At 42.3% G+C, this 15743-nt stretch overlaps 3 protein-coding genes and 1 long non-coding RNA gene across 4 annotated transcripts in view; 2 read left to right on the plus strand and 2 right to left on the minus strand.

Moving 5' to 3' along the window:
• The window catches only part of LOC148319277 (keratin, type I cytoskeletal 18), a 5915-nt gene extending 5220 nt beyond the window's left edge, over nt 1–695 (plus strand). The window contains exons 9-10 of the mRNA XM_088281381.1: nt 71–99; nt 262–695. Coding sequence (XP_088137507.1) covers nt 71–99; nt 262–377 — 145 coding nt within the window. The 3' untranslated portion in view covers nt 378–695. The remainder of the gene's footprint in view (nt 1–70; nt 100–261) is intronic.
• A 1337-nt stretch (nt 696–2032) lies between these two features.
• Nucleotides 2033–3898, minus strand: rbp4l (retinol binding protein 4, like). The gene is made up of 5 exons (XM_088280856.1): nt 3772–3898; nt 3523–3640; nt 3292–3428; nt 2597–2709; nt 2033–2483 (listed from the first exon to the last, which is right to left on the minus strand). Exons 2-5 carry the CDS (start codon nt 3637–3639, stop codon nt 2260–2262), a joined length of 591 nt encoding a protein of 196 aa, XP_088136982.1. The 5' UTR covers nt 3640; nt 3772–3898; the 3' UTR covers nt 2033–2259.
• Nucleotides 3899–6072: 2174 nt separating this feature from the next.
• pde6b (phosphodiesterase 6B, cGMP-specific, rod, beta) lies at nt 6073–13817 on the plus strand. The gene is made up of 23 exons (XM_088280854.1): nt 6073–6876; nt 6953–7264; nt 8179–8331; nt 8431–8520; nt 9003–9143; nt 9225–9299; nt 9383–9447; nt 9849–9915; nt 9994–10041; nt 10118–10267; nt 10341–10484; nt 10743–10808; nt 10876–11025; nt 11108–11215; nt 11288–11397; nt 11618–11705; nt 11901–12001; nt 12099–12206; nt 12279–12342; nt 12407–12481; nt 13077–13160; nt 13245–13398; nt 13460–13817. The coding sequence occupies exons 1-23, from the start codon at nt 6718–6720 to the stop codon at nt 13504–13506; spliced, it is 2559 nt and encodes an 852-aa protein (XP_088136980.1). The 5' UTR covers nt 6073–6717; the 3' UTR covers nt 13507–13817.
• A 795-nt stretch (nt 13818–14612) lies between these two features.
• Nucleotides 14613–15648, minus strand: LOC148319280 (uncharacterized). Its single transcript, XR_015839836.1, has 4 exons — nt 15490–15648; nt 15038–15092; nt 14777–14875; nt 14613–14695 (listed from the first exon to the last, which is right to left on the minus strand). It is a non-coding gene; the product is annotated as an uncharacterized LOC148319280 (long non-coding RNA).
• Nucleotides 15649–15743: the final 95 nt, after the last annotated feature.

The raw sequence follows: 15743 nt of genomic DNA on the forward strand, positions 1-15743 counted from the left end.
TTGTCTCGCTGTCGTTTGAATATTTTGGTCGATTTGTTTTGTTCTAAGCAACGTTTTGTTTGTGTTTCAGCATCAAAGAAGTTCCACCGCCACCCAAAAGTGAGCACTTTTGATCATTTGTGATTTGGCTCACACAAAGAAATTGAAGACTGAGACAATAAATGAAGAAAATTTAAAAAAAAACAAAAATACGAGTGGGAATGTATTATTTGAAGATCCTCACTCACTTATGCGTATTTGTCATGTGATTTGCGTTTACAGAAGAACATGACGTTCGCACCAGGAAGATCGTGAAAGTGGTGACGCAGACGATGGTCAACGGCAAAGTGGTGGATGAATCCAGCGAGGTGGAGCAAATTGAAGAGACCAAGAAATAGGTGGTGAATTTATCAAGCTGATCATAAGAAAAGCAAAAACAAAAAAAAAAAAAGAGAGAAATATGAATCATTATTCATTACTGGAAGAATTATATGATTTTGAACTTTCTCTCTTTCAAAATGTAACATAGTTGTGCATACTAATACTGCGCTAATATTATTCAACTTGAAAAGGCAGCTAATTTAGCATTTTACTGTGTACCTCGAGATATTAATTTCTTTCAAAGTTTACCGTAGTGCACCTAAGACGTGCAAGCATAATTTAACTGATCCTGTATTCATGTTTTGCTCAATAAATGTTGACTTGATCGAATCTCATTCTAATTTGGCTAAAGCTAATTTTTTTTCCCCCAAGTGTGATGTAAAATTCAAATAATTGTCAAATGTAAATGCAACCGGGATCAGATCTGGTTTGAACATGGTTTCAGATTGTAGTTTAGTTTTTTTTTTTTGTGTTCAAATTAGGAAAATAGATGGAATTGGTTCACTGGAAGCCAAAAACTTGAATATTTTCCATAATTGAATATTTTGCAAATACTTTTGACATTTGGTTTAATGTTCCATTATTATAGATAGTGATGTTCGATAGCACGTTTTTTAGACCGATACCGAAAACTGACATCAAGAAATATTTACTTTTAAAATAAACTATTAAAGTGACAGAAACGGTAAATTGGCATTATTTATTTATTTATTTTTTATGTAATTTGTTATGCTCATAACTAGACTCATGTAAGGCAAATGATTACCGGTCCATCCCCTAAAATCGCATCGTCCGAACCGATAGTACGTTATTTGCCGATGTTGTTTTGACGGAGAATGCAAACGCTCCTCACGTTGAGTAAGATCACGCAGTTGATCCCATCAGCGCTAAGCTAATTTAAGTCTTAGAACTCTGGCCCGCTGCCTAAGACGCAGCGTCTCGCCAAGGCGTCTCTCACAATAGCCCCTTTCACACACACAACCCCCCCCCCCGTGCACGTTTCGTTCATGCTGAGATCCTTCAAAATTGCGCACGGGTGCTGTAAAATGAGAGCTGAAATTTGGGGTTTTGATGCAGAAGCGCCGGTTTGCTGTGACGCAGCATCTATTAGTTAAGGTGTGGGCAAACTACGGCCCGGGGGCCACATGCGGCCCGTTAAACGTTTTAACCCGGCCTGCAGAACTTGAAAAAAATTAAATGAATAAACCTTGTTAATGTTTTATTTTCAAAATAATGTGGTTTTTAAAAGACATTGTGGCCCACCAATCAAAAAGTTTGCCCACCCCTGTATTAGATAATCGGATGTGTGACATTATTTGTTGACTTTATTGGAGACTTTTTTGTGATTAGGGGCCATGGAAAGAAATCTTAATTGAAATGCAAGCCGTGAGATTTATTTTGACTTGAACAAGGTTTTTAAATGTTTGATTTTTCTTTTTTTTTTCGGTCACGTACATCGTGATTCAGAGACAACACCAAAGGCAGAACGCAAGAGCCACCACTGCTGTATTCCAAAATCCCCAAATCTGAACATGACCCGACTGATGTGTGAAAATATCCGACCAGCAGTAAGCCACTTATTGCGCAATGTCTGCGAGGAATCAGGAGGGATCATCCGCTGAGCACGTTTTTCAAGCTTCCGCGTGCAGATTTTCACAAAACAAAGACGTGGTTTTAGAAAAAAAAAAATTTTTTATTTAATGTGACATTCATTCAACGACCACATGAGACAGCAACTTGGTAAACTTGGACCTCCCAGTATGAGGGGGGGGGGGCGTGTAAGGTGGTCTTTCTTTTATGTTTGGATAACATCAGTCCATGCAAACTCTCGCTTTCAAGCCACAACATCTGCAGCCTGGTGGCACCTCTCGCTTCCTGTCTGGCTCCCATTTTCGCTTCTTAGCAAGCTCCGGACTGCAGCACGGGCTGGAACTGTCCCACCATGCAGATGTCTTCCTGCTTCTGGCGCACGATGCGCTGGATGGCGGGCGGCAGGCCGCGCGGGTTCCTGGAGAAGACGATGGCATAGCCGTCATCGCAGCTGCCATCCTCCTTGACGGTGCGGCAGGCGTAGGTGATGGCGTAGTTGTCGTAGTCGGTGTCGATGACCCAGTAGTTGTCACCTGGAGACGGGTTGGATTCACGTATTGTTAGGAAAGAGCAAGAGGATCCTAAAGGGGACCTTTCCCTTTCTTTTTTTTTTTTAATTTTGAAAAAAAATGTTTTTGACACTCACCTCCACTGGACAGGTAGCTGGCCAGTCCCTGGTAGTTCATGAACATCTTGCCGGGGGTTGCGGGGTCGGGGACGGAGTACTGGGCGGCCATGTCGGCGCATACGACCCAGAAGCTACAACGGGAAGAAAATGGAACGTACGTTGAAAGCAATTTCTCAATCCAGAACAATCTGAGGAAAAAAAATCCTGTTCCCTTCACGATTCACAAATTCACTCTCCTTTTTCTGAAACAACGCTACGAGATGTTGGCAAAGCCAGGACGAAATAGGTAAGCGACAAGGTAGTATGTTGAATTTACGCGACTTTTTTGTTGGGGAGGAGCTAAGTTTAACCTGGGTTGTTGGTGGCGAGTTCTGCACGATGGACGACCGGTTAGCACGATGACCTCACAGCGCAGAAGTCATGGGTTCAATTACGACTTCGGCCTCCATGCGTGAAGTGTGCATGTTCTCCCTGTGCCGTTGTGGCTTTTCTCCGGGTACTCAGGTTTGCTCCCGCATTGGCAGGTTGATTGGACACTCTGAATTGTTTTTAAGTGGAATGTTGTAAAATGACTTTGGCAATGCTCGCTCACGATTACTGTAATCCCTCAAACAACAAAAAACAAGTAGCTTCTCGCTTCAACAGTTTTTGACAAAACTGATCTGGTTTTTCTTTTCATGATAAAATTGTGAAAACTCGGTTGCCCGACTCACCCGAAGAGGGTGACGCGTCCTTTGGAGGAAGCCGTCATGCTGCCGTCATCGTCGATGGTGTACTCCGCCGAGATGTTGTCCTGCAGGAACAAGCCTTCGGGATCCTTCTTCTGCAGAGCGTACCACTTCCCGGAGTACTGAATGAACAATGAACTTGTCAGTCGAGGATGTCGGACATGCATTTGATTTCTTTTCTGTCACTGAAGACTTTTAAGGACGCGCCGTACTTACCCTTTTGGGATCAAAGTCCTGTTTAACGGAAAAACTGTCAACCACGCAAGGGGTGGACAGACAGTTATCAATGCAGGACAGAAGGACCAGCAGGAGGGCCAGTTTAGTGGACGCCATTCTAGGAGAAGAAACACAAGATTACATTTTGAGGAAAAAAGTGCTGAAAAATCCCCGAAAACTGGACTCTTTCCTACAATCCATTTGACCCCCAAAAATGTTACAGGTTCAATCAGTCGCCATATTTCTTACCTTCTTTATGTCAAAGTATGAGCAGGAAGAAGGTAGCCAAACACCAGATTGGGTTTGGTGTCCGCCGCCGCCTCCTTTATATACAGCTAAACACAGACCAGCTTATGACTTTTTTCATTGCCAGGAACTAAATAAGGTGCTTAAATCTGGCGGTAATCTCGTTGGCTCCAAGTCCTTACCGTAAGAGGACTTCCCTGTTCAAACTTGCTGAAGATTTACCATAAAAAAAAAACTATTGGACTTTTATGTAACTAACGAGACTTGCTTGTTTTCGGACTGTTGGCGCAACGGCAGGAGTGCTCCGAGAGACCTGAAAAAAAATCCTTAAAGAACGATTCCCGCCCAAGCCCATTTTGCACCACGGCTACCGAAAATGTTAATTTATCATCGCTGTGTTAAGAAATTGCCAAAAATGTACACTTTTTATTTAGTCCAATGTAATCTGTAATATGTTAATTAAAAATTAGGTTCAGCGACAGGTGGACTTTTTTCTCCCCCCCTGAGACGTCATTGCTAAAAATGACATAGTGAAAACCATATTGAGCAATTTTATGAGTCAAACTGACAAACAAAAAATTTGACGTGCTGGAAAAAAAAAATGTCAAGACATTTATTTCATCTTTGATCGGTGTCAAAGACACACACAACCTTCTCTGATTTAAATTCGATTTTGACCAGTGTTATGTACGTTGTCATAATAATTTTGGTCCTCTATTCATTAAGATTCCCATCAAGTGTTTGCAAACAAACACAGCCATCTTCTCCCCCACACGTGAACTCGTGAACTTCTCAGTTCCCAGAATAACCTCAGTCACCTGAGATTACTGCTGTCATAATGCACGATCTTGACAATAACCATCCAAAATCGTCTCTCTGACTGTGTCTCTTGTACCTGATTAAAGCTCGCCACATTGAAACATCAAGTTCTCGGGCTTCACATAAACTTAGTGAACAACAACGTTAGACAAGACAACAGCGAGACAGACAACACACAAATTAATCAAGTCAGACGATCTATTTTCTCCTCTGGGCTCTAATCCGTTTTGTGGCGCCTGAAACGGCTCACGAACGCAAATAGATTGACTGCGCAACTGCAGCGATTGAATAAAAAGCAGACATGATTGTGACTATTACCGTTGTTAAATATTAAAAAAAATAATAATGATAATCACACCTGTTAATCTGTTTGGAATTTTGAATTATTTGCTTTAATTTTCTAACAGGGAATAGTCCAGCTTCCTCCAATAGCATGCATGATGTTTTTATTGAAGACGGATGGCAAGATGAACATGTTGTGCTCCTTCCACAACTCTCGTTTCTTCTCTCGCACTGAACAAAGCAAACTATCTATTCGTTGCTACTAGATGATATATGTCCCACGCAGAGGGGAGAAAAACTGCTCATTTGTGCTTTGGGTTTGAAATATATCAATTGAGACGCAAGTCCTGAAACTTTTCTGACACCTATTGTATTAACTACCGAGTGGGGTGAATGTCAGTAATGTCTCATGATATTAAATTCTGCTACAGTCAATTTTGTAATGCTGTGACAGGACCAAATAGGCAGTGGTTGAGGAAGGTGAAGTCCTGAAGTAGGACTTTTCCACCACCTGGTGGTCGTTATTTGTACTGCAACTGGTGAGTCATGATAAATGAATCCATTTTGAATTGCGATAGATTGTCGAGATTCTCCGTGATAGCCGCTTATTGGGAATTCGTGTCAGAATTTTTCCAAAGGGCAAGTCATTGTACTTTTACTTCCATCCATCCATAGTTGAATTAGAAAGTGTTACTAAAACGCTGTACAGCAAATAATATTTTTATGAAGCCTGGAACCAAAATAAAACACTCAGGTACTGTCGTGATCGAGTTTAGTGGAACTTTTTTCTTTTTTTTTTTTATCAAATATGACCTTTTCTAAGGTGCTTATGGACCCCGATCTTCCACAATCCATTGTCACAGTCTTATGGTGCAAAGATGTGAACCACAACAACAACAACAACAACCATGACATTTAAAACCGCACAGACAGTTGTGGTGCAGAGATAATCAGCCTGTGCCCAAATTAATCGGGCTTATGCTCGAGGAGGTCTTGTTTAATAAGCACTTAAAGAGCTTGCACGGGCACGCCTGTGCGAGAGGCCCATAAAAGAGAAGAAAAAATACAAGGCCGCACAAACATGACTCAACAAAATCTTTATAATGTGGATATGAAGAGGCTCTACCCTGCCTGACAACATATTTTATTGTTATTTTTATTTATTATTCAGAGTCCACCTGCTGCTCCGCCATTGCATGAAGAGGACTCAGATGAGGTGGCTCGGGCATCTGGCGAGGACGCTTCCTGGACGCCTCCGTGGCGTTTCGGGCATGTCCCACGGGGACAAGTCAACGGGAATGACCCACGACGTGCTGGAGATATCCCAATGGTTTGGTAATACCTCAGATCGCCCCGGAAGAGTTGGAAGAAGTGGCTGGGGAGGGGGTGACTACTCAGATCCAAATTAGGCCTATTAAGCCCTGGCAGACGTCTCTACCAAATGACAGTCTTGGTCATTGGTTGATATGTCTGTGATGCGTCTGTGTTGTGTGATCGCTGTGGCGCCGGCCACGTGGGCGAGGAGATGATCACCTGACTAGGCAGATCCCCTGCTAACCTTTGCGCGTATCTGCTGAGGCCAGGAGGATTGTTTGCATTCAGCCCTCTCATCAGGGCTCTCACCAAGCTCGTACACAGGGGGGATTATTATTTCTGCTAACCTGCACGTTCTACCGTTACTTTCCCTCATTTTGGATTACGACAGAAGCCCAAACTGGATCGCTCAGTGACTTTTGGTTGCGTTTTGTTTCGCTTTGTTTGTTAATATTTGGACGTAGCAGACTGACCGCAAAGGTCAAAGCCTGAGCTTTGTTGTTGCCTTGAGGTGAAGCGGACACAAACGAAAAGATGGGTGTGCAAAAGGAGGATGTAGAAAAGTTCCTCCAAGGGAACCCGGCTTTTGCTAAGGAGTACTTTGCCAAGAAGATGACCCAAAGCGCCATAGCCAAGGTGTCAGGACTCCCGGAAAAACAGGTTGACTTCAGCCAATTTCAGGAACTCAGCCAGGTAGTTGTCGTATTTAAGTGAAAATTACACAGTTCCTAATTTAAATCGGAAAGATTATGCTGCCTTTGTTCTCCAGGTGGAGGAAAGTCGGATCATGTATAATCTGATCACAGACATGCAAGAAAACATCAACATGGAAAAAGTAGTCTTCAAGATCCTCAAGAGAATCAGTGCGTTGATCCACGCCGACCGCTGCAGCCTGTTCATGTACCGGCAGAGGAACGGCATCGGCGAGTTGGCCACTCGCCTCTTCAACGTCAACACGGAATCTGAGCTGGACGAGTGCGTCGTGCCTCCTGATTCCGAGATCGTCTATCCTCTGGACTTGGGGATAGTCGGGCATGTCGCTCAAACCAAGAAGACAGTGAACGTGAAGGACGTCAAAGAGGTAAGTGGACCAAATAATCACTACTACTGTGTCGGTACTACCAACAACCAGCAGGTGGCAGCAAACTCACACAAAGCCACTTCAATTGTTTTTATAGCACGATTTGAAGTCAAGCTAAATCAGACCAAAAAAAATTAAAAATAATAATATTATATATTTATATACTATAGGCTATGTAGTAAAATATAAAGCTAATAAGGTTAAGATGCTAGCATAATTTACCTGCTTATTTGCATTCGTTTTGAAGCTGTCTTAAGAATGTTTGCACATGCATGAAAATATTATGACCCTGGTATCGACAAGACTTTAAGAAATGAGGCAAAGAAGAACTCGGTGAAGATGAAAGGAAAGGCTGAGAACTCGGTGAAGAAGGTGCGATCCAGTCGTCATCGTTTTGAGGACTCGGTAAAGACTTTTAGGCAGTTGTAAGTGAAGGCAGCTATATGTGACCAAGTGAAGGTTTAATCCACTTGTTCGACATAATCCATTTATTTGTAGCTCTGCTCGATTGGATTACACGGCGCTTGTATTTAGTCAGCAGTAACGGACAACAGATCGAGTGTCTGCAAACATTTTTAAATTTTTACATCAGCTTCTCAAAAACTTCAATGTGTGCTGTATAAAATGCCCCCTTTCAAATATCAATGCTAGAATCCTCGTAGCTAAGAAAATGGTTTGTTTCCCAAATTTTGTGCACTTCCTCTGTCATTCAATTTTTGTTTGAGATTTTAACATTTCAATCAATGTGACTATCATGTTTTCCTTAATGCGGTTGAGATTAGCAAAGCACATTCGTTAGCGGTATTTAATGATGTCATCTTTGATGCTAAAATAGTTATTTTAGGCTATAAGACTGTTTAGCACGTGTTTTTATATTTCAATATAACTAATATTGCGTATTTTCTGTGTTTCAGAACCAGTACTTCAGCTCATTTGCGGATGAGCTCACCGATTACGAGACCAGAAACGTTCTGGCCACGCCCATTCTTAACGGCAAAGACATGGTGGCCGTCATCATGGCCCTCAACAAGACCACTGGGCCACATTTCACGAATGAAGATGAGGACGTGAGACCCACCCTAATTAACTGACTTGAGAATTCTAAAACGAGTTTTGCACTGTAGAACATTTTTTTAAAAATTATTTCCATGCATGTTCTTTTGCAGCTCTTTTTAAAGTATCTGAAAATCGCCACGTTGAACTTGAAAATCTACCACCTGAGTTACCTCCACAACTGTGAGACGCGTAAAGGACAGGTGAAGCACGTTACTTTGATGAAAGTCGCTCTCTGACTGTGATATGGACCCCGTTCGGATCATTTAATACTTCACGTCATCCACACAGTGTACACGATGTTCAGTTTTGGTCACAAAGGTTAGAATAATAATTTTAAAAAATTAACACATTTTTACATTTTTTATCTGCGAATCAAAATTCCTGCAGCACGAGTAAAGAAAAAATCCAAAACATAAGAGCCGCGAGACAAATTTTTTTTCTACACAATAATGCTCTCAGCAGCTCTGTATTCAACATAAATTAAAATAAGCAAAAACCTGACTCAGCGTGTTCTTAAATCAAGTCGTATGGCATCTCTAACTAAAATTGAGCATTAATATCTTTTTTTTCATCGCGTTGAAGATGAGATGAACCGAACGTTGTGGTTTACGAATGAGCAACAATTCCCCCTTCCTGAATGGCTTGAAATGATTTTGTAATCCAAGTGGTTGTTGCATGCTAGCTGCTGCTGTGGTCGGCCAACAAAGTGTTCGAAGAGCTGACCGACATCGAGCGGCAGTTCCACAAGGCCTTGTACACAGTGCGAGCCTACCTCAACTGTGACCGCTACTCGGTCGGTTTACTTGACATGACCAAGGAAAAGGCGAGTTTTTCTTGTTTTGCTTTTCCATCATGATTTTTTTTTTTAATTGAACATAACATCATTTTTTTTACGTATTTTCAGGAGTTCTTTGACGTATGGCCGGTGTTAATGGGAGAGCAGCCACCTTACTCCGGCCCTGTAACTCCTGACGGAAGGGTACTCATTTTCTTGTATTTTGCAGAATGAAAAAGAAAATTTATCATAGAAGATAAATAATATTTTTCCTGTTCATTTTCAAGGAAGTCAATTTCTACAAAGTAATTGATTATATACTACACGGAAAGGAAGATATTAAAGTAATACCGTAAGTATTTTATTTGATTTTCTTTTTATTTGGACTTGTAACTCATTCACTGCCATTGACGAATATGGAAGTCAAAAATGACATCAATTTTACCTGAGTGGGCAGTGACCCCTTGCCATATTCTGCCATGTGTGCCAAAGATATCCCCTTAAATGGACACGTTAGGCTCTTAAAGGTGACGGCACGGCACAGGTTTGCTCATATTTGGCGCCGGTTACGAAGCGGTCGAACTGGAAGTGGCACGGTATTGGACGCCATTTGCGTTCTGTTGAAATTGTGATTGCAGCCTATTTTTAGAAGAAATGCACAATCTGGGATGAGTTCATGTTTTTTTAAAATGCATATCATGTACAGCAATTTGGGTGAATTGGATGTGGCTAACTTCTTTATTTGTCACAAAGTAATCCACCAGCCGATCATTGGGCCTTGAGCAGCGGCTTGCCTACGTATGTCGCTGAAAGTGGCTTTGTGAGTTCCATTTGAGGTCATTCAGTCGGAGATTTCACCAGCATAATTTAAACGATCTATTATTATTTTCTGCCATAGATTTGCAATATTATGAATGCCGGGGCAGACGAGACGTTTAATTTTCAGGTATGAGATGACGTCGTGGTGGAAGAGAAGCGTGTCCACGTAGCACTCAGTGTGTTTTGCTGTTCTTACGATCCAGACCGAAGCGCTGGACAGCAGCGGATGGACCATCAAGAACGTTCTCTCCCTGCCAATCGTCAACAAGAAGGAAGAGATCGTGGGCGTGGCTACCTTTTACAACAGAAAAGATGGAAAGCCTTTTGACGATCAAGACGAGCAGCTCATGGAGGTATGACATTTTTCCAGATCGCCGCTGAACTTTGCGTATCGTTCCTGATGTTGGGGTGTGGCTCGTTTCCAAGGCTTTGACGCAGTTCTTGGGCTGGTCCGCTTTGAACACGGACACGTACGACAAGATGAACAAGCTGGAGAACCGCAAAGACATTGCCCAGGACATGGTGCTCTACCATGTGAAATGCCGGAACGATGAAATTCAAAATATCCTGGTGAGTACTTTGCTCTTGTTCTGCAAAACTTGAATCGTGTCGACTGGACTCTTGTTGAAGAGCCAAGGTCAACGGAATGCACTTTTTTGACTTCTATAGCCGTCAATGGCAGTGAGTGCGTTTATTCAGGATGATTCTTTAGTTGTGCATTTTAAGAGTGGCGTTAGTGTTAACACATTCGGTTCAGCACAAGTTTGATCCCGTTCACTTTCTTTGTGCGTGGGCTTTCCAACATATGGCTTTTCTCTCCACTCCCAGAACACCCATCAGGTCTACGACTGCGAACCATGGGAGTGTGAAGAAGAGGAGCTTCTAGATATCTTGGTAACATGTACGACGATGAAATGCTATGCGGGTGGAATGCGGTGCGTCAAGGAGTTTATATTTGCAGAAAAAGGACCTGCCTCCTCTGATAAAGAAATTTGAGATCTACGAGTTCCGTTTTTCGGATTTCAACTGCACGGAGACGGAACTGGTCAAATGCGGAATACAGATGTACTATGAAGTCGGCGTCGTCAAGAAGTTTCAAATCCCACAGGAGGTGATTGCAAACTCACATATGTTGTCCCGTCAAACATTTCGGGGTCCTTCTAAGACTTGTGGTGCCATCGCCTTCTACTCAGGTGCTGGTTCGGTTCATGTACTCTGTCAGTAAAGGCTACAGGAGAATCACGTACCACAACTGGCGCCACGGCTTCAACGTGGGACAGACCATGTTCACGCTCTTGACGGTATTTCTCCGTGTGCAGTTTCAGCCGAACAAGCTAGCCGGATTCGCTCATTTTTTTATGTCTTTGGGCCAGACCGGAATGCTAAAGAGGTACTACACAGACTTGGAGGTCATGGCCATGATTACCGCAGGCTTTCTTCATGACATTGACCACAGAGGGACGAATAATTTGTACCAGGTCAAGTAAGTGGTGCTTGCTGTATTTGCTTTACGAACCTCACATCGGACTTATTGTTCACCTGTCAATCAAAAATCTACGCCATAGATATATACGACAATGGCTAGTTTAGGCCTACCGCTAATCATTTTGTTGGTATTGTCCAAACTCAATTGCTGTAAACTTATTTTGGATGCATAATTTTTTTTTTTCCAAGTACTCTAATTGTGATTGTATTGTCCACAGATCTGGCAACCCGCTAGCCAAGCTGCATGGATCTTCCATCTTGGAACGACACCATCTAGAGTTTGGGAAGTTTCTCTTGTCTGATGAGGTGAGAATGTCCAATGAAAAGTAAAGTGCACCCCCTCCGACCAAAAAAAAAAAAAAAAAGCATTTATTTATTTATTTATTATTTTTTTTATTTTAATTTAATTTATTATTATTATTTTAATAATGCCAAACCAGTTTCAAACCAAAAAAGACAACAATGTACAGTTCTTCCTTTCCTTTCCTTCCTCACCCACAGTCACTGAACATCTACCAGAACCTGAACAGGCGACAAGTGGACCACGTGATCCACCTCACCGATATTGCCATCATCGCCACTGATCTTGCTCTTTATTTCAAGTCAGCTGCCGTTTTGCTTCTTACGCTCACTTAAATTGTGTAGATATTCACAAAGTACACACGGGACAAAAACATAACCCCTTTCATTGCATGCTAGAAAGAGGACCATGTTCCAGAAGATTGTGGACCTTTCGCATACGTACGAAGACGAAAAGAAGTGGGTTGATTTCATGTCTCTCGAAACAACCAGGAAAGAGATCGTCATGTGAGGACGCTCGACACACACCAACAAATTGTACTTCCCTCGGCTATTTGTTATTACCGTTTGTCACTGCAGGGCCATGATGATGACCGCGTGCGACTTGTCCGCCATCACCAAGCCTTGGGAGGTGCAAAGCAAGGTGAGAGGCATGCGTAATTCTCGAAGCACGTCTGCAGTCCTCATCGTGTGTTTGCATCCTGCAGGTGGCCTTGTCTGTGGCGGCCGAGTTCTGGGAGCAAGGCGACCTGGAGAGGACGGTGCTGGAGCAACAACCCATTGTAAGTCACTGCAAATGATTGGACCATTTGGACAATTCTGTGATGTATTAAAACAGAATTTACTGCACGGGCTTCAAACTCGTTTTTAGCTCGAGAACCACGTGGAGGAAAATCTCTAACCGAGACTTGTGACATCCTGGCTAATTTCTTGTAAATATCAAGAATAACACTTTTAACGAAAGGATTACGGATTGACTGCCTGATTGAATTTTTTCTATTTATATTTCAAGATCTGAGTTCATGATTAACTCACTCACTGCCATTGACGGATAAATACGTCAAAGATCCATTTTTTTTCACTCGGCTGATAGTGAATGAGTTAAAAGACCATTGGATTCGGTTTACAGATGTATCTTTGGTGAATTATTGGGCGGCTCTTTGTTCAGTTGGGCAATACTTATTTTTATGCTTTACCAAATCGTCTCGCGGGCCGGATTAAACCTGCTTGCGGGCCTAATCCGGCCCGCGGGCGGTATGTTGGACACCACTGGTTTATATCCTTTCCAAATTTCTAAAATATGGAGGGTGTTCAGCCGGACGCCACTCGTCTACATGCGTTTTATGTTTTAATGCTGTTTACTTTTGCAACCGCCAGCCCATGATGGACCGGAACAAAGCAGCAGAGCTCCCCAAGCTCCAATGTGGTTTCATCGACTTTGTCTGCACATTTGTCTACAAGGTGATGCCTCCTTTGACGGCTCAAATCAACCATAAAGGCAAAGGAAGCATTTCATAAAAGGATGAATTGCACATTTCCCGACAGGAGTTCTCCCGCTTCCACCCGCAAATCCAACCGATGCTGGACGGAATCCTGAACAACAGGAAGGAGTGGAACGCCAAAAAAGAAGAGTACGAGGCGAAACTCAAAGTCATAGAGGACCAGAAGGCCGCTAAGCAGGCAGCGGCAGCCAGTAAAGGTGCGACTTGAAGATGAATTATCAATTCTGTTTCTTTGTAACATTTGTCTTTGACCATCAGCGGATAACGCCGGCGGCGGAGGCTCCAAGACATGCTCGGTGTGCTGAAACACTCACGGAGAATTTCATGACCAATGTCGTCGTCGCCAAGGAGGGGAAGAAAAAAAAAAATGAAGTAAGGACGGACGTGTGTGCAACCGTGGTCCCGTACAAATTCTGCAGGAAAATTGGTGCTTATCCGGAACGAACAGAACGGGTCAGAAGCAAGAGAAGCATCTTCTAGTTTTTGTGGAATATTTACATACTCGGACTGTGTAAGTGTTGCATGTATATACGGTATGTGCATCTATGTTTCCCAATTGTACACACGATTTTTGGGTTGCTAGACAACTCTAGCATAAAAGTGGACATGTAAATACGACATTGTCATGTGTTTTTTTTTTTTTTCCATGCGTCTGAGCATTCACACAAACATCCCGAGCATCCCTGGTCCACTCATAAAAAAACTAGAATCATTCCATCTTATAAAACACACAATCTAAGTCATGTGACCTCCAAAACTGCCTCATTTAACCACGCCCATATTTGGACTTCCTGAATCGAGCCGTTCGTTGAGGTGTTTTTGGAGTAGGGAGAGATCTAAAACGGGCAGGATGTGGCTCTCTAAGAACCGGAGTTCCGTCCCCTCTGATTTAGGGCAACCAGAAATGAACAAAAACACGTTTTATACATGAGCAAATAACATGAAAGGGTTTGAACTTGAGGCTGTTAAAGGAGGACAACCACTGTGCCACCAAGCCATATGTAATTAGGCATCTCTAAAATCTCATGTGAGTGAAGTTGCTCATAAAAGCAGACTCTCGACTTATTCAGACAAAATTACCTCACAGAAAATAAACGTACCGAAAGGTGCAGGTGGTAATCATTTTTGGACTTCTTAAAATGCGGTCTGTGTAACAAAGATCTGAAAGAAGCAAATATCTGAAATGTGTTAAACAATATCACACAACGCAATTGGAATAGAGTTGCTCGTGACGGCTGCATGATGACGGCGCCTTTAGAGTGCACTGCTTTTGTCCACACTGCACTTTCTCCTAGTGGCGGTTGACCCCAATCCTGGGATTATTGCTGCTAAACAAGGCAGCCAGGATTACAACCGGCCTTTAAGTGAAGGACACTCACATGTATCACAATGAAGACTCAAACAACTCGCATGAAAAATAACCTGTTTTTATTCCATTTGAAAGATAGCAGAGAGGCTAAGTGATAGCTCACTTGAGGATGGTGTCCGAATTAGCTAAGGAGACAGAAATGAGAGGTGATTGAAATTGGGATACAAAGACATTTTTTGAGTTATGTTGTTGCCGTTGCGTGCTACCTTCGGCCAATTGTTTGGCAATGCGCTCCTGCTCCTCTCTGGCCTTTTTTTCAGCCTCCTCCACCTTCCGCTCCTCCTCTGCGATGGGCTTCAAGTACTCTGAATAGTAAACAATTAGTTGAACTATATCATATCATCATTTGGGGGAATCTAAGAATATTGAATTCTTTAAAATAAATGGTGCATAATTCAGGATCATTGAGTACAACCTCCCAAGTGTTCCTTTATAGTAAAATGAAAAAAAGTGTGTAATAAACTCACCAAACCTCTGTTTGCCATAGAAGACGCCGAGCAACAAGGCAGACCACCGGGCCGTCTGAAAATATCACCCAGAAAAAATAAAAACACCAAGTTGCACATTTCTCCTCCAGCCAAAAAACTAAAAAACAATCACGCTTGTAAATGAGGGCCGAAGTCCACTCTGAACTTACGTTTAATGAATTTAAAATTACGCACAAAATACCAAAATAAAACATACAAGGATCTTATAAAAAAAAAATTGACTGTATATTTTTTTCCAGATATTTTCCGCGTGGTTTTGCATGTTTAGCTGTCAAACAACTCAATGTCATTGCAAGTGACACTCGGGACAGACAAGCGTACTATGCAACGAAACAATTGTGACCACCCAACGCGTCGTAATATGACTGATAACAGAATGGTACCGTGATCAAAAGAAAAAGTTGAGGACCATTACGGTGTATTTATTTTACCTTAATAAGAGGCGATACAGCTACTGGGGGAGCCATGGTGAAGGCAAGGACATTCACTTCCGCCTTTTTCTTCTTCTATTAAAAGTGACTCAAAGTGGCCACAGCGCCCCCATATCTCAGTCTGAATAGTGTTAGTGCAACTACTCCAATTGGACCTCAAGCATAGAAAAATGTTCAGAACTCAAATTTAAACGTCAGCTATGAGAAGAACAACGATTTTTTTTTTTGCTAAATTTGCTTTTATTATCTAACCT

This window comes from Idiotropiscis lumnitzeri, chromosome 18 (assembly GCF_059441095.1).
Source record: "Idiotropiscis lumnitzeri isolate Australia: NSW breed Sydney's pygmy pipehorse chromosome 18, RoL_Ilum_1.0, whole genome shotgun sequence".
Classification (NCBI taxonomy): Eukaryota; Metazoa; Chordata; class Actinopteri; order Syngnathiformes; family Syngnathidae; genus Idiotropiscis; species Idiotropiscis lumnitzeri.

What these genes read in the sequence shown, in the direction of transcription:
- rbp4l (XM_088280856.1), bottom strand. Translation starts at nt 3,639, where the DNA reads ATGGCGTCCACTAAACTGGCCCTCCTGCTGGTCCTTCTGTCCTGCATT. An exon ending in GGACGCGTCACCCTCTTCGG is followed by an intron (nt 2,710 to 3,291) that starts GTGAGTCGGGCA and finishes TTCCCGTTGTAG; the next exon opens with CTTCTGGGTCGTATGCGCCG. An exon ending in CAGCTACCTGTCCAGTGGAG is followed by an intron (nt 2,484 to 2,596) that starts GTGAGTGTCAAA and finishes ACCCGTCTCCAG; the next exon opens with GTGACAACTACTGGGTCATC.
- pde6b (XM_088280854.1), top strand. Translation starts at nt 6,718, where the DNA reads ATGGGTGTGCAAAAGGAGGATGTAGAAAAGTTCCTCCAAGGGAACCCG. An exon ending in AGGAGCTTCTAGATATCTTG is followed by an intron (nt 10,809 to 10,875) that starts GTAACATGTACG and finishes TTATATTTGCAG; the next exon opens with AAAAAGGACCTGCCTCCTCT. An exon ending in CTTGGGAGGTGCAAAGCAAG is followed by an intron (nt 12,343 to 12,406) that starts GTGAGAGGCATG and finishes TGCATCCTGCAG; the next exon opens with GTGGCCTTGTCTGTGGCGGC.